The sequence below is a fragment of the Saccopteryx leptura genome, chromosome 13 (assembly GCF_036850995.1).
Source record: "Saccopteryx leptura isolate mSacLep1 chromosome 13, mSacLep1_pri_phased_curated, whole genome shotgun sequence".
Lineage (NCBI taxonomy): Eukaryota > Metazoa > Chordata > Mammalia > Chiroptera > Emballonuridae > Saccopteryx > Saccopteryx leptura.
This window is the reverse complement of record NC_089515.1, coordinates 17,517,054-17,541,385: the sequence shown is the minus strand read 5'-3', so window position 1 is coordinate 17,541,385 and position 24,332 is coordinate 17,517,054. Positions and strand designations below refer to the sequence as shown.

At 47.8% G+C, this 24,332-nt stretch overlaps 1 protein-coding gene across 4 annotated transcripts in view; it reads left to right on the top strand.

The window, feature by feature from the left end:
• Positions 1 to 24,332, top strand: part of RBM20 (RNA binding motif protein 20) — a 203,769-nt gene that overhangs the window by 142,376 nt on the left and 37,061 nt on the right. For all 4 annotated transcript variants that reach the window (XM_066354702.1, XM_066354700.1, XM_066354703.1 and 1 more), the window contains exons 2-7: positions 203 to 1,289; positions 3,153 to 3,214; positions 6,111 to 6,202; positions 6,565 to 6,662; positions 20,308 to 20,451; positions 22,871 to 23,002. In XM_066354702.1, the coding sequence (XP_066210799.1) occupies positions 203 to 1,289; positions 3,153 to 3,214; positions 6,111 to 6,202; positions 6,565 to 6,662; positions 20,308 to 20,451; positions 22,871 to 23,002 (1,615 nt within the window). The remainder of the gene's footprint in view (positions 1 to 202; positions 1,290 to 3,152; positions 3,215 to 6,110; positions 6,203 to 6,564; positions 6,663 to 20,307; positions 20,452 to 22,870; positions 23,003 to 24,332) is intronic.

Here is a 24,332-nt window from a genome sequence, read left to right as displayed (position 1 = left end):
CTGTCATAATAACTTTTGTATTAGAGTTTTATTTTTAATGGATGCGTCTGTGTGAACACAGGTTTTTCAAGACTCACAGATATGTGAGGCCCTGTGGGAGGTCTTGTTTACATGGGAGGGGGACCACGAGTAAGCACAGAAAGAGCCCCCTGGCCTCCTGGGTGAAAACCAACTGTGCCTCTCGACCTCTGTCTTCCTGCAGTGCCGCCAAGCTCCTGGACAAGAACCCGTTCTCGGTCAGTAACCCGACCCCTCTGCTTCCTTCGCCTGCCAGTCTCCAACTGGCTCAACTGCAAGCCCAGCTTACCCTCCACCGGCTGAAGTTGGCACAGTCAGCTGTCACCAACAACACTGCAGCCGCCACGGTCCTGAACCAGGTCCTCTCCAAAGTGGCCATGTCCCAGCCGCTCTTCAACCAGCTGAGGCACCCGTCTGTGATCAGTGCCCCCCACAGCCACACGGGAGTGCCCCAGCATGCTGCGAGCGTGCCCAGTGCCCGCTTTCCCTCTAATACAATTGCCTTCTCGCCCCCCGGCCAGACACGAGGCCCAGGACCCTCTGTGAGCCTCCCCAGCCAGCCCCCCAGTGCCGTGGTGATGCACCCCTTCAGCGGTGTCATGCCTCAGACCCCTGCCCAGCCGGCTGTCCTCTTGGGCATCGGCAAGACCGGAGCGGGTCCCACGGCAGCAGGCTTCTATGAGTATGGCAAAGCCCCCTCCGGCCAGGTCTATGGCTCTGAACCTGACGGCCAGCCCCTCTTCCTGCCAGCCTCAGCCTCCACCTCGGGCAGTGTGAGCTATGAAGGACACTACAGCCAGTCAGGGCAAGACGGACAAGCTGCCTTTCCCAAAGACTTCTACGGAACCAACTCCCAAGGGTCGCACGTGGCGGGCGGGTTTGCGGCTGAGCCTGCGGGGGGCCTGAAAGGCGAGGTGGGCGCGCTGCTGCAGGGTCCAAACAGCCAGTGGGACAGTCCCCATGGATTCTCAGGCCAGAGCAAGCCTGACCTCACAGCCAGCCCCAGCCTGTGGCCTCCAGCCCCCAGCCAGCCCTACGAGCTGTACGACCCCGAGGAGCCCACCCCAGACAGGACCCCCCCTTCCTTTGGGGGTCGGCTAAACAACAGCAAACAGGGCTTCAGCGGTGCCCGGCGGCGGGGCAAGGAGGAGCAGGCAGTGCTGTCCGTGCGGCCGCTGCAGGCTCACGAGCTGAATGACTTTCATGGGGTGGCCCCCCTCCACCTGCCACACATCTGTAGCATCTGTGACAAGAAGGTATTTGATTTAAAGGTGAGTCATCCAAGACCATCTGGGCGCCATTGCTGAAACCTGGGTGGGCTCACCACTACCACCCATCACCCAGCTCTCACTGTTTATGGGCGAGAAACTGGCCCGTTTGGGATTAGCTATCAAAATGTTGCCATCTGTACCCTTAATTAAAATTATAGGTATTAGAAACAAAAGGAATTTTAGAAATGTATTAGGGCCGGTTCCTTGCTTTAAGACACATAAGAAATTCTTCCCCATGTCTGGAGCTGAGGATGCTGTTGCTGAGCTGCTGGCAGGGGGGATCAGTGACCTGCCTGGGTTACAGAGAAAGGACTGGGGACTATATAGACTCTCCGCCTCCTTGATGAAGGCTTCTCCTCTGAGGTACCCGTAAAAGGCACTCTTCCTGGAGTGCATATATTCTACTGAGTTTGAAAGGGGGGCCCTGGCCGGTTGGCTCAGTGGTAGAGTGTCGGCCTGGTGTGCAGGAGTCCCGGGTTCGATTCCCGGCCAGGGCACACAGGAGAAGCGCCCATCTGCTTCTCCACCCCTCCCCCTCTCCTTCCTCTCTGTCTCTCTCTTCCCCTCCCGCAGCGAGGCTCCATTGGAGCAAAGATGGCCTGGGCGCTGGGGATGGCTCCTTGGCTTCTGCCCCAGGCGTTAAAGTGGCTCTGGTCGCAACAGAGCGACGCCCCGGAGGGGCAGAGCATCGCCCCCTGGTGGGCAGAGCGTCGCCCCCTGGTGGGCGTGCCGGGTGGATCCCGGTCGGGCGCATGCGGGAGTCTGTCTGACTATCTCTCCCCGTTTCCAGCTTCAGAGAAATACAAAAATAAAATAAAATAAAATAAAAAAACAAGAAAGGGGAGGGGGAAAGTGAGCAGAATTTTGGTTTAGAGGCAAGAGAAATATTTTCAGGCGGGACCTAGGTAAATTACTATAGAGGGCCTCAGCATGTACCTTAGAGAAATGGAGCTAGAATCTCCTGACATTTCCCAGTGGTTATAAAATGCTTCAGCCCCAGCAGACAAAGGCCCATTATAGTATAAAGTCCACCCCCCTAAATGTATTGATGGTGCAGTGAACTATTTCAAAGCAATAATAATTGTAACAACTAACATATTTATGTATTAAACCTTTTCTGTGTGTCAGCATTAACTCTCCAAAGCGGATTCTATTCTCATTCGCACTTTACAGATGGGAAAACAGAGACCCAAAGAGATGAAATTAATTGTCCGGGGCCCCATAGCTAGTAAGTGGCAGAATGGAGAGGTTTGAATGTGGGTCTGGCTTTCCCAGAGTCTGTGCCTCATATGCTATACTGCCTTCTGCCTCTCCTCCCCACTGCATTTCATAACGATCCCTACTTGATAGGAGTCACACTACATTATGTCGTGTCATTCTTCTCTGCTTGGGTCCCATGGTAGAAGTGTGTCCTGTCCCTCAGGTGGGAGACACCCCTTACCTCCAGTCTCTGGAGGAGGCTGGCTGACCTGAGAGGCAATGGAGGACTTTGTCCCCCCTAAGCCTTTCCTGAGGCTTCGCAACTCCCTGCGAGTAGACCTGCCCGAGTCTCCCATCTGGATATGGAAGCGGGTCGGAGGTGTGGTGGGACCATGGGTCCACTGAGAGGGGAGGAGGGAATCAGGTTTGTGTTTGAGCTCCTGTCCGAGATGGGCAAGGGCTGTGGAGGCAGTGCCAGTGGAGGGAGGTATGGATGGAGAGCAGGAGCCGGTCAGGAACCGGGAGGGAGAGGAGGAGGGGAGGAGAGCGTCTGCAGCCTCTGGGTGCGCTGAGCTCCCTGCCTGGCCGGGGAAACCTGCGCGGGTCCCTCTGCCTCCCCATGGACTCAGTTCTGCTCGTCATTTCTGTCTCCTTCTGGCCTAGGACTGGGAGCTGCACGTGAAAGGGAAGTTACATGCTCAGAAATGCCTGGTCTTCTCTGAAAAGTAAGTGCCATTCAGGAGAATGTTTGTTGTATGTGCCCAACAGGTATTTGACGAGCACCATGCTTCATGGTAGGTGCTGGGGAGACAGCAGAGAAAAACACAGGCGAAGTCCCCGTCCTCAAGGAGCTTACACTTAATGGGGGTGGGGGGTCAAATGATAAACAAAACGAACAGTGAATTCTGTAGTGTTCCTGGTGATAAATGCTAAGTAGAGAGCAATAGCAGGGCAGGGAAGAGAGAGAGAGAGAGAGAGAGAGAGAGAGAGAGAGAGAGTGTGTGTGTGTGTGTGTGTGTCTGGTCCTTGCATTTTATTTTTATTTTTTAAAATATTTATTTTTATTTAATTAGTTGTGTTTACATAGATTCTAGGGTCACCCCGAATGCATCTCCCTTGCCCCCCTCCCTACAGTGCCCTCTCCCCTATCATCCCCTTTCCCTCTGTCCTCTTTTCCTCTGGTCCCTTTGATCCCTCCTCTGTCTCAATTCCATTCCTCAGTTCACATTGTTCCTTGGATTCCTCAAATGAGTGAGGTCATATGATATTTTTCTTTCTCTGCCTGGCTTATTTCACTCAACATAATAGTTTCCAGGTCCCTCCATATTGTTGCAAAAGGTAACATTTTCTTCTTTTTCATAGCCCAGTAGTATTCCATTGTATGTATGTACCACAGCTTTTTAATCCACTCGTCCACTGATGAACACTTGGGCTGTTTCCAGATCTTCACTATTGTGAGCAATGCTGCCATAAACATAGGCATACAGATGGCCAATAGACAGATGAAAAAAATGTTCAACATCACTGATCATTAGAGAAATGCAAATTAAAACCATAATGAGATATCACCTCATACCAGTCAGGATGGCACTCATCGACAAAACAACACACGATAGGTGCTGGTGAGGATGTGGAGAAAGGGGAACCCTCCTGCACTGCTGGTGGGAATGCAGACTGGTGCAGTCACTGTGGAAAACAGTATGGAGATTCCTCAAAAAAATCGGAAATGGAACTTCCCTTTGACCCAGCTATTCCACTTATATAGGAATATACCCCAAGAACACCATATCACCGACTGAAAAAAAGAAATGCACCCCCATGTTTATGGTCCTTGCATTTTAAATGGGAAGGGACTTTTGCTGAGGACAGGCACCTCAAAAGAGGGTAGAAGAAGCTCATGGCTGTCTGGGGGACATGCACTCCTGGTAAAGGAAACAGCGTTTCAAGGCCCCGGTATGGCCCTGGGATGCTCAGGCAGCATCAGTGTGACCAGAACAGGATGCTGGGTGAGGACCCAGGAAGGGGCCAGAGCCCAGAGTCTGAGCCCTTGGCCTTGTTGTAAGGGCTTTGGTTTTGTGCTTTGAGTATAACTGGAGGCTGAGCAAGGAGTCATGCGCTCTAGCTCCATTGAACAGGCCGTGGTACCCAGGCTGAGAACAGGCAAAGGCAGACACCCAGAGACTAGTGAGGAGGGGCTCCAGACCTCGCAGAGAAGAGGATGTCTGGCCCTGACTGTAGGACAGAGGATAGGGTTAAGTGTATGGAAGTGAGCACATTCAAAAGGCCTCCCTTTCTTATTCACAATAGCCCAGAAGGTGGAAGCAGCCCAGATGTCCCCACAGATGAATAGGTAAACAAAATGTGGCCTGCACATACAGCAGAATATTATTCAGCATTAAAAAGGCAGGCATTTCTGACACATGCTACAGCATGGGTGAACCTTGAGGACATTATGTTCAGTCAAGTAAGTCAGATACGAAAGGACAAAAACTGTGTGATTCCACTTGTAGGAAGTCCTTAGTGTAACCCGATTCTTGGAGGCAGAAAGCAGAATGGTGGTTGCCGGGGCCTGGGGGCGGTGAGGAGTGGTTGTTTAATGGGCAGAGAGTTTCAGTTCTGTAAGATGGAAAGAGTTCTGGAGATGGATGGTGGTGATGGTTGCAGAACTCTGTGACTGTGCTTAATGCCACTGAATTGTACGCTTAAAAATGGTTAAGTGGGTAAATTTATGTTATGTGTATTAAATTTTTTAAAAAATTTATTTTAGAGAGGAAGGGAGATAAAGAGAGAAGCATTGAATTGTTGTTCCACCCATCCATTCACTCATTGGTTGATTCTTTTTTTAGCAAGAGAGAGGGACAGACAAGGACAGACAGATAAGAAGGGAGAGAGATGAGAAGCATCAGCTTATAGTTGTGGCACATTAGTTGTTCATTGATTGCTTTTTCATATGTGCCTTGATCAGGGAGCTCATCTGATGAGCCAGTGACCCTGGGGTTTCAAACCTGGGTCCTCAGTGTTGGCTGCCGCTCTACCCATTGTGCCACCTCCTGGTCAGGCTGATTGGTTGCTTCTTATACATGCCCCAAGTGGGGATCAAACCCACAACCTTGCCATATAGGGGATGACGCTTTAACCCACTGAGCTGCCCAGCCAGGGCCATGTTATGTGTATTTTAACAATTATTTTAAAAAGGTCTTCTCTGGCTCCCCCTGTTTGTTTTTTTTCTTGTGGTAAAATTCATGTAAAGGATACAATTCAGTGGTATTTAGCACATTCACAAGGTTGTGCAAACATTGCCACTATCTAGTTCATTCCCCCAACATTTTCATTGCCCTGGGGGAAACCCCAGAGCCACTCAGCAGTCACTCCTCACTCGCCTTCCCCCAACCCTTACAACGAATCTGCCTTCTATATCTGTAGATTGGCTTCTTCTGGAGTGTTTCTATCTTTGGGCTATTGTGACTAGTGCCGCTTGTGAACATTTGTGTACACGTTTTTGTTTGAACATCTATTTTAAACTATTTTGAGTCTATTCCTAGGAGTGGAATTTCTGAGTCATACGGTAATTCTTTATTTAACTCACTGAGTAACTGGTTCCCCGTTTTCACCCCTCTCCAGCGCGGGTGTCCGGTGTTTAATCGGTTCGTCGGAGGGAACTCTGTGTGCCTCTCCCAACAGCCCAGCCGTTTATAACCCTGCTGGGAACGAAGGTGAGTAAGGAAGGGCCTGCAGGTCAGCAGCTGGACCCAGACGTCAGCTTCCTGAAGGCTAGGACCTCCTATCTTTAATGACCAGACGTCCCTGCTGTGCCCTTCTTACACATCTAGAGAGGAAACAGATCCCAGGATACTGAAATGCAGGGGACCTGCTCTCTGGGCTCTTCAACTTTTTCTGACATATTTTAGACATAAAGTTTTGCTGCTTATCAACATGCCCCGAGAAGTAAGCAGAACAATTACTAATCAATATGTTCAGAGGGGATTTTCATTTTTCTCTTCCCACTTATGTCTTAGAAGTGACCATTGAAGGTAAATAACTAGGTCCTCACCCAGTGCTGTGATTTCTCGTTTAGATTATGCCTCCAACCTTGGAACAGCCTATGCCACCATTCCGGCAAGGTCATTTACGCAGTCAAATCCCGCCTTTCCTCCGGCTTCCCCCGGGACAACCGTGAGTACAGAAGCGTTTCCTCCATGTTGTCATCATTGAGGTGTTTGTATCACCTGCTGTGCCTGGCTGTGCAGCACAGAGGAGCTGGGAAGAAGCTGGGCTTGCTGTGGCTTTGTGCAGTGTGGGCACACATGTCACTGGACAGAGGTCGAGGCTTGTGTCATGCAGTCGAGCGAGTGTTGACAAATCCCACAGATCAAAACACTGACATAAAGTTTTAAAATTGAAATCACTCATAGACTTTCTAGCATTCAGCACTGGTGTAGGGGAAGAAACAGAAGTCTGCGTTTGTGCGTGTGTGTTTTGCAAGACGTTGCTACTGTATTGTCTCGGACCCTTCCCTGTGAGTGGGGACTTCCGAAACGTGGAGCAGTGCTGTGTCTGAGAGCAGTGACCTTGCACTAGCGGTATTCGCTGGCCCCTTGGGGAGATCCCTGCTTCGGCATACCACTTTGTGTTTAGCTGTGTTTGCAGAGGCCTCTCTCTCTGCAACATGCTCTTCATTCCCCCAAGCTCTAAAGCTCACCCTTCCTTTTCTACCGATGATCACACCCTTGTTCTCTCTTTTGCTTTCCCACTGCTATAGCCTTGTCCCCAGGAGCTATCTGACTTTCCGTTCCCTGGGAACACAGGGGAGGGGGCGGAGGCGCAGAGCTGACTGTAAAACAAAGTGCGTTTGCTAGAGGGCGTGTGGCTGTGTGTTTTGCCTACGCCAGTCTTTTTTTCCGTTCAGGATGTGAGCAGCTGCAGCCTCTTCTGTGCAGCGTGCAATGAGTGAGCAGAGAGAAGCTCCTGACAGCAGGCCTGCACGTGCTGTCCCCTCCATGTGTTGTCCCCTCCATGTGCTCTGCCCGGCATTCCTGCAGAACTTTCAAAGGGCAAGCTGAGCAGTGTTGGTTTTAGGCCCTGGGGGGTGAGGGAGGGGGGAGGCGAGGAGGTTAGAGACAGGAAGTAAGATTCCTATTTGTTTTGAGATATTTAATGGGAGAGGTGCTTTCAGAGAGAGCCTCCGGCTGCAAACCCAGGTTTTGGAGAAAGAGAATTTTGTGGTCTCCCTTTCTGCATGCTCAGAGCCACAGCTGGTCAGTGGCAACTCTGGGTCAGTCTCTGGAGAGCAGAATGTCTGGGTTCAAGTGAGCTCTGTCATTTGTTTTTGACTATGTGACCTTGTGTCCCAGTGAGGGTGCTGGCATCTTTAGCACAGCCCTGGCCCCAGAGCCTGTTTCCCCATACTGTGGACCATGGAGGCATCTCTATACCCACAGCTCGTTCTGAGACCCTGGCACTGAGGGGAAGGACACTGGGACCCAGATGGGGAGGCTGGATTGGGAAGCAGATGGGCCAGTGCCTCTGCCCCATCCTCTGGAACTGACCCGTGAACCAGAGGTCCTCTCCTGTGGTTGTGGAGTCAGAAGTTCAAGTTCTAGTTCTGAAGCCTGCCAGCTATATGACCTAAGGCTCCATTTCCGTTTCCGTAGGGGGACAATACTGCTTTAATAATGACCTTGGAAGGTAAACTAAAGGGCTGGGTGTTCAGCTGGCCTGTGTGATTGATTGTTTTGATTATGCCTCAAATCTTAGAGCATTGTTTGTGGCCATCTGAGCACAGTCTGCCAAACCAGTGGTCAGAGCTGGAAGGTGGGAGAGAGGCTTGGGGTAGACCAGAGTTGTCCTGCCCTAGTGAAGATCAAATGAGACCCCGTGGGTGACGATGATTTGTAAACTGGGTAGTGCGTAAGAAGTAACAGTGGCTGTTGCTGACTAACAGATCCTTTTAATCTGCCCTGGGGAGACCTGCCCTTTCTCAGGCCAGCTCTGTCTGCTCTCAGCGTGACTTTGGGCAAGTCTCATTGTTCCTTGTGCTCCCGTAATTTCTCTAACCATACCTGCCGCCCCGAGAGCTGTTGGGAGGCTCCCTTTACTTACGTTCAGGGCAGACATGAGCAATCTGCTGACACGTGATCATTCATGGGTATAATTTCCTCCAAATGCCTCGAGACAGGAAGGTCGTCTGGCCTGAGTCTGAGGAGAAGCAACACACAAGAAACATTTTGCTTTCTGCGCCAGAGGCCTGCAAGAAGGACATGGAGAGCCCCAGACACTGCAGGACATAGTGATAACGATAGTGGACATTCATATACTGCTTTTTTTTTTCTAAGACTTTGTTGGCCCTGGCCAGTTAGCTCAGTGGTAGAGCATCGGCCTGGCGTGTGGATGAATGGGCCTGTGTTCAATTCCCATTCAGGGCACACAGGAGAAGCACCCATCTACTTCTCCATCCCTCCCCCTTTTGCTTCTCTCTCTCTCTCTTCCCCTCCCACAGCCACAGTGCTGAGGGTGGCTCCAAGGCCTCCGCCTCAGGTGCTAAGAAGAGCTTGGTTGCTGAGCAATGCCCCAGATGGGTAGAACATTGCCCCCAGTGGGTTTGCTGGATGGATCCTTGTAGGAGCACATGCAGGAGTCTGTCTCTCTGCCTCCCCTCCTCTCACTGAATGAAAAAAAAAAAGATCTTGTTGATTGATTTTTAGAGAGAGGGAGAGAGGACGAGAGAGAGGGCAAGACAAATCAAGTCATAGTTGCTTCACTTTAGTTGTTCATTGATTGCTTCTCATATGTGCCTTGACCGGGCAAGCCCTGGGCAAGCCCCAGGCCTCAGACTGGCAACCTCAGCATTCCAGGTCAACGCTCTATCTACTCCACCATCACAGGTCAGGACATTCATATAGTGCTTAATGCATTCTTAGCATTTCTGTATGTATTAACTCATTTAATCCTCCAGATAACCCTGTGAGGTGGGGAAACCGAGGTGCAGAAACACTGAGTGCCTGGCCTCAGGTCACACAGCTGGTAAACAAATGGAGGCATCGGGATTTGAACCCAGGAGGCCAGGCTCTCACTTTTTTTTTTTTTCTTTTTCTGAAGCTGGAAATGGGGAGAGACAGTCAGACAGACTCCCGCATGTGCCCGACCGGGATCCACCCGGCACGCCCACCAGGGGGTGATGCTCTGCCTCTCCAGGGCGTTGCTCTGCCAGGACCAGAACCACTCTAGCGCCTGGGGCAGAGGCCAAGGAGCCATCCCCAGCACCCGGGCCATCTCTGCTCCAATGAAGCCTTGGCTGCGGGAGGGGAAGAGAGAGACAGAGAGGAAGGAGGGGGAGGGGGTGGAGAAGCAAATGGGCGCTTCTATGTGCCCTGGCCGGGAATCGAACCCGAGTCCCCCGCACGCCAGGCCGACGCTCTACTGCTGAGCCAACCGGCCAGGGCTAGAGGCCTCACTTTTAACCTCTAAGCCCTGCTGCCCTTCTCTGAGGGTTTCCGAGCTCTCTTCCTTGCTGTGATTGTCTCTTTGGTAAACTCCCTCCGCTCCCCCCCACTCCCACTCACAAGCTGTTAGCAGGCTCTGCGGCTCCCGGGGGGTGCAGGTCCCTCCCAGGCCTTGGCCAGCCATCGGAAGAGGAGCAAGGTACAGAGGCCACTCAGACCCTGCACCCGAATTCTTTGTCACCATGACAGCATCTCCCAGGATGAACTCGGACTTTTGACGGCATTTTCTACAGACCCAGTGGAGGGAGAGAGGTGTTATTTGACTGGCTTTATCATCATATGCTCTGTGATGTCTTGTTGGTCACACGAACCTTCCCAAGGATCTCTGGGAAACAAGGACAGAACCTGCCCAGCCGGTGTCCTCACCAGTGGCCGGATGGCCACATCCTGCTGTGGGCTTCCGGTGCTCTTGTCTGCCGTGCCTGGCAAATGGAATTGAACGTAGTGTCTCTCTCTTTTGGAAAACCTGAAATACAAAAATAGTGACGTTTGAAGACAGCCTGAGACATGAAGAGCCAGTGAATCCGCTGCTCAGAGATAATTTACCAGGCTCCTTTAAGGAGCAGGGCCGTCCCGCAGAGAAATGACTGATTTTTTTATTTTGCCTACAAACACTGATATCCAAGGATAAGCAGATATATCAGAGGTGATTACTCTGCTAGCAAAGGGCGCTTTGTCCAGTGAGCTCCTTGTGCATATTCTACTGTTTTATTCTGCTTACAAAATGTGTTCTTGTCTTGTGAAAATTCAAACGGAAAAGACATACTTAACGAGCGATTGAAATTCCTCCATTATCCCGCTGCAGCCCCCATGAGAGCCATGAAAGCACTCATGGGCTGGCTTCCCTCCAGAGCCTTTGCCTGTCCTGGGCGAGGGCTTCCTCCATCCCACCCCCTTACATACATCTCAGAAACACGGGTTGTGGGAGACCAGCAGGGGACTCTGCCCTTGTGGTCTCATTATTGTTCCTGCAGCAGAGAGCGGCCCCTGCTTCTCAAGCTCCCTGTCTTTAAGCAGGACACAGTGACAGGGACCCTGGGAATGGGCCCGGAGAAGGGTTCTGAAGTGCCACACGGTGTAAACCGACCGCAAACCCCCATCTACCGCCAACACCAAACTCAGGCTTGGCTGCTAAATTCACACTTGTCTCAGCTCTTGGGGAGTGCCGCCTTTCCTTTCCATATTTATTGTCAGTAGAGATGGGGAGGAGGAGACTCAGGCCTGTCCCCAGCCCCTCCTCCCCTCCCTCCCAGGGTCCTGGGAGGGCGCATTCACTTCCACCAGAGCGTCTGCCATTTGACAGAGCAGCGCACTTAGTCTCTGGCTGCCGGAGTCGTCGTAAATAGAGTAATCGGGTTTCCTGAACGCCTGCGGGGCCTCTGAGGCTGTAAATAGTTTTCCTGCACCTGCCCAAGATGGACTTCGCCTGCTGGCTGTCCCCACGAGACCGCCTGGAAGTTCTCACAGCCACCTTGGGGATTATTTAGTGCCAGCTCCGCAGATGGGCCTCCCTGGCCTGGGACGATCCGCATTGTTTTTATGGTTTCTTTCTCACCAGGACCCCACACACCAGAAAGCTTATATACATAAATAAGGACGTGGAGGCATGGGAAACATAAATTTGGCGGGAGGCCGGAGGTTTATATCACAGGTTGCCCCGCAGATCGCCGGCTGGTTCTGGAGCATCTTTTCGCCCACTCCGGCCTTCTGGGCCCGTGGTTCGGGGCACTGTGGGCACCTGGGTTCCAGAGGGCACTGATTGATGTGACAAATGATACCCACCCCTGACCAGTCCAGCTCTGTCATGGCTCCTGTCCCCTTGGTGGGAGCCAACTTGTGCATTTTCAAAGAGAGCAAAGAGCCAGGAAACAGGAGACCAAGTGGGGTTTTCTTTTTCTTTTACAACTCTTAATTTAAAAAAAATTTTTTTTTTATTGATTTGAGAGAGAGAGAGAGAGGAAGGGGGGGATGGGAGGGAGAGAGAGAGAAGCATCAACTTTCTGCCCCACTTAGTTGTACCATTTAGTTGTGCACACATTGGTTGCTTCTCACATGTGCCCCAACTGGGGATTGAACCCGCGACCTCGGCGCACCAGAATGACACTCTATTCTCTGAACAACCCGGCCAGGGTTCCTTTTACAAATCTTAATTACATCTTCTTGTTGCAAAAGCAGTACAAACATAGTGTAAAAACTTCAAACAGTAACAGAAATGTAATAAATAGAAAATCTAACCTAGCCGAGAAAACTGAAGGTAGATGTCTTTTACTCTAATTATGTGTTTCTAGCTAGTGTACATGTACATGTATAATTACTCAAAGTACATATTTTTGCAAAAATAAGATAACACCATGTAATCTGTTGTACAACTTGGTGTTTTTGTTCACTTGACATAAGCTCACAGTACATATTATTATTGCTTTCTAGACATCTTTGTGCATCTGAACACAAAACCTTGTCTTATGTATAACATTATCTATTGTATGCATTTACCATTAATATATTAAGTCTGTGACTGATCGATTTTACAGTGAGACCTGAGTTGTAATCATAAACCTACTGCTACTTCATTGCCCACAGATTAAGTTCCTTACTTCTTCTAGGCATCACTGTCCACATACACTGTGATAGGTGTGGACCAGATGACCTGCCAGTTTTAAAATTTCATGACTCTAAAGTTTACATGTTGACCACTCTAAGACCCATAGGCAAGTCTGCCACCAATAAAAGTAGATTTGCTCTAGGTCAAAGCTAGTATGTTTTATAAAGTATTTGAAAGTGTTAATAAAGACATCTGTTGCTTATCCTCCAAGAGCCATAGCTATGGAACTCATACCCATTTTGCTGTCTGTACACTGTGTTCAAAATCAACACCACAAGGAATAAACATTTGCCCTGTGTCTTTCCTCACGTGTCTTTAGCACAAAACCAACAGAGGTCCACAGAACAAGCGCCAGGTGTAAATTAGGTCACTCCCAAAGGAGATCTCTCTGGAGCGCAGAAATTGTTTATTGAAAATCAAACTTGCCTGACCAGGCGGTGGCGCAGTGGATAGATAGAGCATCAGACTGGGATGCAGAAGACCCAGGTTCAAGACCCCGAGGTCGCCAGCTTGAGCATGGGCTCATCTGGTTTGAGCAAAAATTCACCAGCTTGGACCCAAGGTCGCTGGCTCAAGCAAGGGGTTACTCGGTCTGCTGAAGGCCCACGGTCAAGGCACATATGAGAAAGCAATCAATGAACAACTAAGGTGTCAGAACGAAAAACTAATGATTGATGCTTCTCATCTCTCTGTTCCTGTCTGTCTGTCCCTGTCTATCCTTCACTCTGACTCTCTCTCTGTCTCTGTAAAAAAAAAAAAAAAAAAGATCCAACTTAAATGTGTAGCCCTCGCAAGCACTTGGAGAGACTTCTCTCACCCCACAGGCCTGTTGCCCTAAACCACATTTTTATTGCGGCTTAGTGAGTTATTTGAACTGGGCCTGTTCTCTGAACTCATCTGCAAAGCCTGTTCCCACCTGCACCAGAAAAAGGTCTCACTCAGCCTTCCTACATATATCTGTCTGCTTCTTTAATGTTTCCACCAATTTATACAGAATTTGTGGGTGAAAAAAAAAAGAATTTGTGGGTGAGTTGAGAGGGCTGGGACCCAGGCACATGAACAATCAGAAACAGCATCTGGTTTTAAATAAGTGACCCCAGCATATGAAAATGGACAGCCCAGGCCCCTGATCGCATGGGGGGCATTCCAGGTGAGTGCTAGCCGGCTGGGAAAGAACGATGGTCCCTTCAAGGGACTAATTAGGGCTTTGGTTACAACCCTCAACGCCTTAGCTCTCTTAGGGATTTGACCTTGGCCTGGAAAGTTTCAAATGCACCTGTCACGTGGGTGCCTCCAGGAAGCTCAGCAGGCAGAGCTGCAGGTGGGAGGTTAATGGGGCCCATCAACACCTCACACCAAAACACCAAGTTGGCGAGGTCTTACTATTTTCTCTAAACGCATCTACTCCTGCCCAACCCACAGCTTTGAAAACATATTTTTGGTAACACTTAATTTTAATATAATTCATAATTACTGAAAAGTTGCAAGAAAGGTTTCAGAACCATCCGTATCCATTGTACTCAGATTCACTACTCCTTACATTTGGCTGGTTTATCATTCTCTCTGTGTGTTGTTCTGCCTCTTTGTGCATCTCTGTTGTCAGTTTGGTCATCTCTTGTCTGTCTCTCTGTCAAGCCATCCATCCATTCATCCGTCCATCTGTCTCTGTCTATGTATTCATCCAGTCATCCATCTCTCTGTTTATCTTTCATCCATTTACGTAATCATCTGTGCCTGTTTTTTCTTGAACTATTGGAGACATTGTATCTCTGCACCCCTAACTACATTGTATCTCTGCACCCCTAACTACATTGTATCTCTGCACCCCTAACTACTTCAGTAGGGATTTCTAAGAACACAGACTTTCTCTTACATAATCGTAGTGCATCTCCCCCCCCCCCCAGTCTTTATCACCATAGCACACCCTTTAACTGTTAACGGAAAGGAGACAAATATTTATTTATAGGAGCCTGCTGGATGCCAGACATTGCGCCAACGCGCTTTACAGACATGGTGGCACTTTTGTCTTCCAAACAGTCACCTGGAATCAATTTTTGTTTTCCCTGTTTTATAGACAAGCGAACTCAGGCTTGGAGAAATTCAGTAACTTGCCCAAGGGTAGTCACTGGGGAGCAGATGTAGGTCTAGCTGACACTTCATTCACTGCTCTGGGCACTGGTACCTGCAGACTAAGGCATACGCTTGATGAGTGTCTGTCCTTGAAGAGGTACCAGGCCCGTGTCTCCCTAGTTCATCTCAGTGTATCATCTCAGCTGTGGCAGGCCCCGTGGACACAGAGCCACTCAGGGAACAGCAGAGCTCATCAGAAGGTGCTCGCTGGAAGCTTGTCTTCGGCCCTATCAGAATGAAACCACCACCAGCTCAGACAGGCATGTCTGAAAGATGAACATGCTTGTGAGTGCATTTATTCTGAAACAGATGACCACGTACGGAGGAAGGACAGACATTGCACTCATTGCGACCGAGGGTGGGAAAGACACGGGTTTCCTGTTTATGCCTAACACAGTTGGGGCAAGTTATCATTATCCTGGATCTTCGGGTTTAGCTTGGCAAGGCTTCTGGGAGGAGTGGGAGGTTCGAACTTAGAGCCACATGAACATGGCTGTTTTACATCTGGAAAGGACGTTAGACGTATAGGCGACCGCCCTCATTCCAGACACTGGGAAACTAAGGTCCAGAAAGGAAAACTAGTTTGCCCCTGTCATCATGTAGCCAACCAGTGGCCCAGCAGGGGCTTGAATCCAGGGCCCCTGTCTTCCGGGATGAGGTGCTTTCCACTGGCTCAGGAAGCCTGAGCTTTTCCCAGCCCAAACCCCTCCAAATTGTTTTTTTTTTTTTTTTTTTAAATTTTATTTTATTTATTCATTTTTAGAGAGGAGAGAGAGGGAGAGAGACAGAGAGGGAGAGAGAGGAGAGGGAGAGAAGGGGGGAGGAGCTGGAAGCATCAACTCCCATATGTGCCTTAACCAGGCAAGCCCAGGGTTTCGAACCGGCGACCTCAGCATTTCCAGGTCGACACTTTATCCACTGCGCCACCACTGGTCAGGCAGGAAAGAATGTCTTTTCTTTTCTTTTCTTTCTTTTTTTTTTTTTTTTAATATTTTATTTATTGATTTTTAGAGAGAGAGGAGAGAGAGAAGGGGGGAGGAGCAGGAAGCATCAACTCCCATATGTGCCTTGACCAGGCAAGCCCAAGGTTTCGAACCGGCGACCTCAGTGTCCCAGGTCGACGCTTTATCCCACTGCGCCAAATTGTTTACTCTCACCTCAGGCAGCCGCTATCCTGCATTCCATGTTTGGAAACGTACTGTATCTGCCAAAGTACTCATAGTAGTAAATAATTAACCAGTTACTCATTTTTATTAATCAAAAACACAGACATCCCAGTCAGACTGGCTCATCAGCCTATGAGCTCACCAGGGTTATACTGATAGAGTCAAGAAACTAAAGTATGACCTCAATTCAGGTTTTTTTAAATGTCGAAAATAGTGTCCCTCCCTTGAGGTATTACTACCTAAAGACCCTAAAGGACTTATTAGAGAACCCAGGCTGGGAATTTGTTTATAGCTTCCTCTTCCTGCTCAGAGACACTCCAGGTTGTCTGTGTCCCCAGTGAACAAATTTTACCCTAGATGTGCCATCTAAAGATGGCATTCCTCCTTCCTCTTACCTCCCCGCTTTCCTCCCTCCCTCGCTTTCTGGCTCATTCAGCTCTGCCACAGGGCACATGCCCACTAATAGCCACATTTCTCTAAAGCATTCAAGAATAAAGTGATTTTAAATATATAATTCTACAGCTTTTACGAACCAAATACAGTATGATTTTGAACCTGATAGAGTTTAACAAAAAGATGTTTTAGACCGATGACAGAAAAGAATGTAGACTGAACTTCCTACATCAAATCATTGCCAAAGAATATACAGGTGCACCCTGGAGAGTTTGCGGGTCCGGTTGCAGACCGCCACAATAAAGCGAACCACACAATTTTTTTTTTGTTTCCCAGCACTTATGTTTTACACTATACTGTAGTGTAGTCTGAAGTGTGCTGTAGCATTTCGTCTAAAAAAATATACACACTTTAATTTAAAAATACTTGGCCTGACCTGTGGTAGTGCAGTGGATAAAGCGTCGACCTGGAAATGCTGAGGTCGCCGGTTCGAAACCTTGAGCTTGCCTGGTCAAGGCACATATGGGAGTTGATGCTTCCAGCTCCTCCCCCCTTCTCTCTCTCTGTCTCTCCTCTCTCTCTCTCTCTCTCTCTCTCTCCCTCTCCTCTCTAAAATGAATTAAAAAAATTAAAAAAATAAAAATAAAAATACTTGATTGCTAAAAAATGCTAACAACTATTACCTGAGCCTTCAGAGAGTCGTAATCACTTTGCAGGAGGAAGGTCTTGCCTTTGATTTGTAAAAAAGGCAGTTATCTTTGGAGCGCAATCAAACAAGAGATGCCTGTAACACATGCATTTTTATTTTCTAACTGGATGGGGTTTTCACATGCCCTGAAGCCAGAACAATACAAAGCACACCCTTAACACCGTGAGTCTCAAGATTTTCATGCCAAGGCGAACTTAGAAAATGATAAACCGAACAACGCCGGTTAAACTGAAGACGCCGCTCATGGTCCCTGGAGGTACTCGGCCAATATCTTGGCGTACCTAGAATCGCTTGCAGTTTGCCAGTTGGGGAGCTCCAAACGAATGTAATTAACTGAAAGAATACTAACTATCACGTGGTGACACCTTAAAGGACAACGAAAGACTCAATAAAATCCTACTTCTATTTCTGATTTAAAATCTTGGGAGGAAAATGGGTGCGTGGAATGCATTTTTAAAATTGAGTGAAAACCTTAATTATGACCCATTCATGTCCGGGCCTCTCTAGCCAGGTCTGCAGCAGGAACTCATCTCGCTGTTCAGGGACTGGTGCTGGGAGGGTGTTTGTTCTTCCAGGCCTGTGCAGCCGGCCTGCAGCAGCTCTGCTTGCACTCTCGCTCAAATAAAAAAAATTACAAAGCCTCTCGAATTGCTTTTTCAGCCTGGAGGAAACAATGAGAGAGGCTCTGGCCCTTGTGCCCGATCACTAGGCAACTGGAGAGGGGGTGGGCCCAGCACCACCCTGCACGTCTGCTCTGCTGTCCAAGCACACATTAGCCCAGCGGCCAAACACAGCGAAGTCACATAGGGCAGAAGCGTGCCCTGCTAGGAGGCGGCAGGCCAGAGCGCCCAGGCTCAGCCCTTCGGTCTATAAACTCAGAGGACCAGCCGCTTTGCTTTGCCTGAGAGCTCAGCTGGGTCTGTGTCTGCTTGTGGACCACTCACCCTAATGAGAGGTGCCTCTTAACTGCCCTGCTCCTGTCATCCCTGGAGAGCCCTGGGGGCCACCTGGGCCACACACTGAGTCTTATTCCCCATTGGGAAAGTGTCTGACCTCTGGACATGGCAGATGAGGACATCTGAAAGGGCACTTGGGTTTCTCCAGTTTAGGGCTGAACCATAAAAGGAAATTCTTACAGACGTTCATTGTCCTCAGCCCAGATGGGACAGCTGAGGGCTTTTTGTGGTAGAATTACCCAAGTAATAGCCCTTGTTAGGCATGGGACCTCAGACTTTCCCGCTGTGTTACCTTAGCAAGCCAGCCGCATTTAATGTAATTAGATGTCGAAGTTCACTTTATTGTAGAAAATGGTGATTATCCAAATGTAGGCCATGCTATTAGAACGTGTTTTGGGTTTGGAAAATTGTATCCTTCTCATGCATATTGGGTTGGCTTATGGTTACTAATTCTCAAACCTCCCGGAGGCTCAGGCTGATTAAGGTTTGCACAGACCAAACAGACACTTCCTTCTTCCCGGAGCCTTGATTAGGCCCAGGTCTTGGCTCCCAACTCGGTTCCTTAGCAGTGCCTTTGGGACTGCCAGCTGCACTGTGACAGCAGGGTGCTGGGCCCTGGAGTTAGTCTGGAGCCGCTCCTCTTATGTGTCAAATACACTATATTGAGCTGGTGAGCAAGCTTGTGTTTGAAGAGAGAATTCCAAAGGCCAACAAAATTTTGAAAGACGTATTCCTAAGCCACTGTGGCTGTGAATGTCTCTGTGTATCAGGGTCCCACACATCCTATCTATGCTTCTTTTCTTCTTCACTGGAACTTTTAAAAATTATAAGTCAGACAATATGAGGTATATAAAAGAAGGTTAAATATCTCTTCCCCTCCTTCCTCCCCGTCTGCTCTTTGAAGATGACCAGTGTTGACAAGTTGCAATGTATCCCCCCTCTCGACCTTTGGCTTCTGTGCTCATGTCCTTTACCATGCTTTTCATTGGGGAAAATTTCAAGTAGTCAGAACAGTCAAGACTAGTATAAGGATCCCTGTCCCCACTCCCCCAATTCCAGTAATTATCAAAGTTTTATAATCTTGCTTCTTCCATCTCTTTAGCTTACATTTTTTATTTTTTTGTTTTGTTTTACAAAAATGGCATGCTACTCAGCAACCTGTTTTTTTATTTATCTTAAACATTATTTCTTTCTCTCTCTCTCTCTCTCTCTCTCTCTCTCTCTCTCTGTTTTTCAATTAAGTGAGAGGCAGGGAGGCAGAGAGACAGACTCCTGCATGTGCCCAGAACCGGAGTCCACCTGGCAAGCCCAGTAGGGGGCGATGCTCTGCCCATCTGGGCCATTGCTCCATTGCTTGATAACCCAGCTATTTTAGCACCTGCGGCTAGGCCATGGAGCCATCCTCAGTGCCCGGGACCAATTTGCTCAAACCAGTTGAGAGATGGCTGTAGGAGGGGAAGAGAGAAAAAGAGAGGGAAGGGGGAGAGAAAAGGGGAGGCGTGGAGAAGCAGATGGTTGCTTCTCTTGTGTGCTCTGACTGGGAATTGAACCCGGGACTTCTGCACGCCAGGCTGAAGCTCTACCGCTAAACACACCAGCCATGGCCGAACATTATTTCTTGTCAGCTCATCTACCTCCTCCTTTTAATGGCTATGTAGTCTTCCATTGTATGCTTAAACCACCATGTACTCAACCATTCCCCTATTTTAGACATTCAGGCTGTTTCCAGATTTTTTTGTAAATTCCTGCAATAACTATCCACATACATAAGTATTTACATATTAATAGATGTTTTTCTGTAAGATAGATTTCCAAAAGTGGGATGGAAGGATCATGGGCTATGGATGTTTTAAGTCTTATTAACTCAAGTATATATATCAAATATATATTATTGCTCAAGTATATTTTCAAAATATTGTAGGTCACCTCTCATCTGCAACATCTACCCCTTTTCTCAAAGCTCTTGGTGTTATTGTTCATCAAAAATGTAACGAGCCTGACCTGCGGTGGCGCAGTGGATAAAGTGTCGACCTGGAATGCTGAGGTCGCCGGTTCAAAACCCTGCACTTGTCTGGTCAAGGCACATATGGGAGTTGATGCTTCCTGCTCCTCCCCCCTTCTCTCTCTCCTCTCTAAAATGAATAAATAAATAAATAAAATTTAAAAAAATGTAACGAATCTTTTGTGCAAAGAGATGGCATAAAAATCGATGCTTTTATGTGTTTGTGAATGAATTCTGCATTGATTTTGTAAACTACAGTTTTACAGTCATCTGGGGGAAGCTAGCCATTAGAAACAATTGGAACAGAGGGCAGGAGGAAAATGTCTTTTGAAGACCAACCACTGCTCTTTGTCTCTCTTAGTTTGCACAGCGGAAAACGGGAGCTGGCCGTGTGGTGCATATCTGCAATCTTCCCGAAGGAAGCTGCACTGAGAATGATGTCATCAACTTGGGGCTGCCCTTTGGAAAGGTCACCAATTACATCCTCATGAAGTCTACTAATCAGGTAGGTCTGGGCACTTTCACACTGATACGATCACACAGTAGTAGTGATCCACCTGGTACACTATATATACATATTTATATAAATAATTTTTTAAAAGAACCTAGTCTTTTTTTTTTTAAGTGAGAGGAGGGGAGGTAGATAGGCTCCCGAATGCACTCCGACTGGGACCCACCCAGCACCCCTTGCATGGGGCTGATGCTTGGGCCAGCCAAGCTACTTTTAGCACCTGAGGCCAATGCTCAGACCAAACAACCTATCCTCAGCACCTAGGACCGATGCTTGAACCAGTTGAGCCACTGGCTGTGAGAGGGGAAAAGAAAGAGAATGGGGAGGGGATGGGGAAGAGAAGTAGATGGTTGCTTCTCATGTGTGCCCTGACTGGAATCAAATCTGTGATGTCCACATGCCAGGCTGATGCTCTATCCACTGAGCCAACTGGCCAGGGCCAAAAAGAAGCTGTTCTTAACATGAAGAGGTAACACACAGCTGGACTTCTGTTGGGAAAGCACAGAGGTTTTGTCGGCAGTGACGTTTGTTTCCCCTTGTTTCACCTACCTGTTCTTGTGGTGGTTACTTGCCTTTGTGAGGAACCTAAAAGTAGGACGTGCTTTGGGAGGAGGTGCCTATTAACATAGAAAAACTAACTGGCCCCCAAAACAGTAATCCACGGACTTGAGTCTTTTTGCTGTGTTACCAATCCCCTGAGCTAATGCTATATATAGTCTTACCTTCTAAGCTTCTCACAGCCAAGGGGTTGGATTGGAGCAAGCCAGCAACTGACTGGGAACAGGTATTGTCACTGATCCTTGCCATTAACTTCTGAGACCCTTGGTTCACACAGCCAGAGAACAGGTAGCAATTGAGAAATGCCTGGTAAGTCTAAGGAACTAAAGACCTTTCCCTCATGGGGACTGACTGAGTCCTTGGGAATTAATATGTTTGTCTTCATTTTTAAAATCAGTGAGGGAGTTTACACAGAGAAGAGCCTGAAATAAGAATATTTTGTGTTTGGTTGTTCATAAGTACTTTTATTTTATGAGTCAGAGGAACAGGCATCAGAGGAATTATTTTCTTGATTAAAACATGAACTTGGCAAACTCACAACCACATCGCATTGTCCGTGGTCTTCCCCCTTCAACCAGGACTGAGATCGCTTGCTTTGTCTTTCTTCTTGCTTCTCAGAATTCTATTCTGGGGTAAATGTCCAAAATCCAGCTTGCCACAGTAATGCAGTGAAAGTCACTGAATTAATACTCGCATTTGACAGGTAAGAGCTGGAGGCGCTAAAATGTTTCTGCGAACAAAGAGACGCTTAGAAAGCTGGATGGCAGAATGTGCATAACACCCCAAATAATCTTGACTTCTGGTCTCCCACACTCTGCCGTAGACTGTGACAGCATAGAGGAAGCATTGCCGAGATTCAAACACAGGTGTGAGGGAAGAAGAGAGGAGTTTGTTCAAGGAAAATGCAATGGCAGGTGCTCACAGTGAGGGGCCTCCTGTCACAGAACTCTTTCCTTTCTCAATGTCGAGGGACCAGATTGGAACAAACCAAACAAATATAAGAAACAATAACGACGAATTCACACGATAGCTAACTTGTTGTTTTTTTAAAAAATCAGAACAGTTAAATAAAGAGGACAAATGTTGTAGAGACATAACTGAGTATTTTCCTCTCTCTTTAACTCATAAAGACATCAAGGACGTGACCATCCTTCAAGCCTAGGGAGCCCCCAAGTATTTTAGTATATTTCTGAGAGCTCAGATATCCGGAGCTCGTGCCTCTATTTTCTGTCATTGCCACCACTAGATAGCAAATTTGACAGGGATGGGCCCAAGGTCACTTGTGCCACAAAGTCACTCTCCCTTGCTCCACCCCATCCACTGGGAAACTGCTGGTAATGGACTCTTCCTATCCCAGAGGGGCTCCTGTGGCGATGTAGCCCAGGATGGACATACATAATTAAGAATAATGTTTGGTAACCATGGGGATCAGGAGAGGAGCCATCTTATAATGAGCTTTTTGGTGAAGGTAATAAATAGATCTCTTTGAACAGATGGGATCAAAGAGAGCTTTTCCTTGCACTTTTTTTTCTTTTTATTGAGGAATGAAATACATACTCTAAAGTGCACTAGTCTTAAGTGCACTTCTCCATTAATTTTTTACATGTGTACACCCATATAGTTACTACACAGGCCAAGATATGGAATGTTTCCAGAACATCAGAAGGTTTCTCCAGGCCCCTTCTGAGTCAGTACCCCACCCTACCCAAGGGGGATGCTGAACTCTGACTTCTAGCACCATTGATTTTGTTATGCCTGTTTTTGAACCTCATCTACTTGGAATCATACCTTGTACTGAATTTTGTTCGAGACCATTCATGCCAAGTCCAATGGGTGTCCTTCCGTTCTTTCCTAGGCCTTTTTGGAGATGGCTTACACAGAAGCTGCTCAGGCCATGGTCCAGTATTACCAAGAAAAATCTGCTATGATCAACGGTGAGAAGTTGCTCATTCGGATGTCGAAGAGATACAAGGAATTGCAGCTGAAGGTAAAACATTCTGTCGTTCATTCAGTCATTCAACAAGCAACAGCTGAGTGTCTCCTTGAGAAGGAGAGGACAGAAAATATGCAAAAATTACCCACTGCCTTTGAGGATATCACAGCAGATGACAAACCATTATAACGTGGCGAGAAACGTGCTCACTGATATTAAGTACAAAATGCCAAGGGGGTCTCAAGACAGGCAGACTAACTACTTGGGATGCGCAGAGGGTTGACAGGGTAGGTCTTGAAGGGTGTAAAGTAAGAAGGGAACGGTGCTTGCTTTTCAGATGTAGAAGTTCCAGGCATAAACCCTGAAAATAACCTCCTTCTCCACCCATACAGGTCTTCAGTACCTTTCTTCCTTTGTCACCCTCCTTGATCTTTCATTCCCTTCTTCACCCTCTGTATTTATGTCTTCAGCCCCGTGGAAATCCTTCTAAGTAGGACATGACTGAATTGGCCACTGTCAGAACTCAGGGATGAATTCAGTTCATTCCAAACAGGGCTTTTGTTTTTGTTTCAGCTTGTCCTACATTTATCTTTTCTTGTTTGCTTGCTTGCTTTTGATTTTATTGTGAAGTACAACATACACACAGAAAAGTGACTAATTGTGCATTACACAGTTTAAAAGCACTAATGGGTGAAGCCCCGTAAGTCCCATAATACCACCACCAAAGTCAAGAAGTAGGGCATCAACAGTACCCTGAAGCCCTCTAAATCTCTCCTCGTGCTCAACTCCTCCGTCTCCACTCCATGACTTTGAGGATGATTATTGCCTTCCTTTAACTTACAGTTCTACCACCTATATCTGCCTTCCTTAATAGTATAGTTTATATACACATATCACAGAGAGATAGAGGGCAGGATAGTAAATCATGGCGAGAAGAGGGGAAGGCAGTGGGGGGAGGGGGCAAAGGGGGTGTCAAGGAGAACATGGGGGAGAGGGAGGGAGATATATTTGGGGGAACACTTGTAACTATGTAAACACAACACATTAAAATAAAAAACTAGTTTTGCTTATTTTTGAACTTTATATGAATGGAGTCATACTCTCTTTTCTTTCATGTCTTGCTCTTTTCACTCAACATTCATATTGGCTGTGTCTATTTCTTTTCTTTAATTCATAAATTAAATTTAATGGGGTGACGTTGGTCAGGAAGAATACACAGGTGTCAGGTAAATATCTCCATAGCATTTGAGCGGTTGATTGTGTTGTGTACTGTGGATACTACTCAGCCATAGAAATGAGGATACATCGCCATTCACGCATAGGTGGGATATTTATTTTCATTGTCATGTAATTTTTTAAAACTGAATTGCTTAGAGTGACGCTA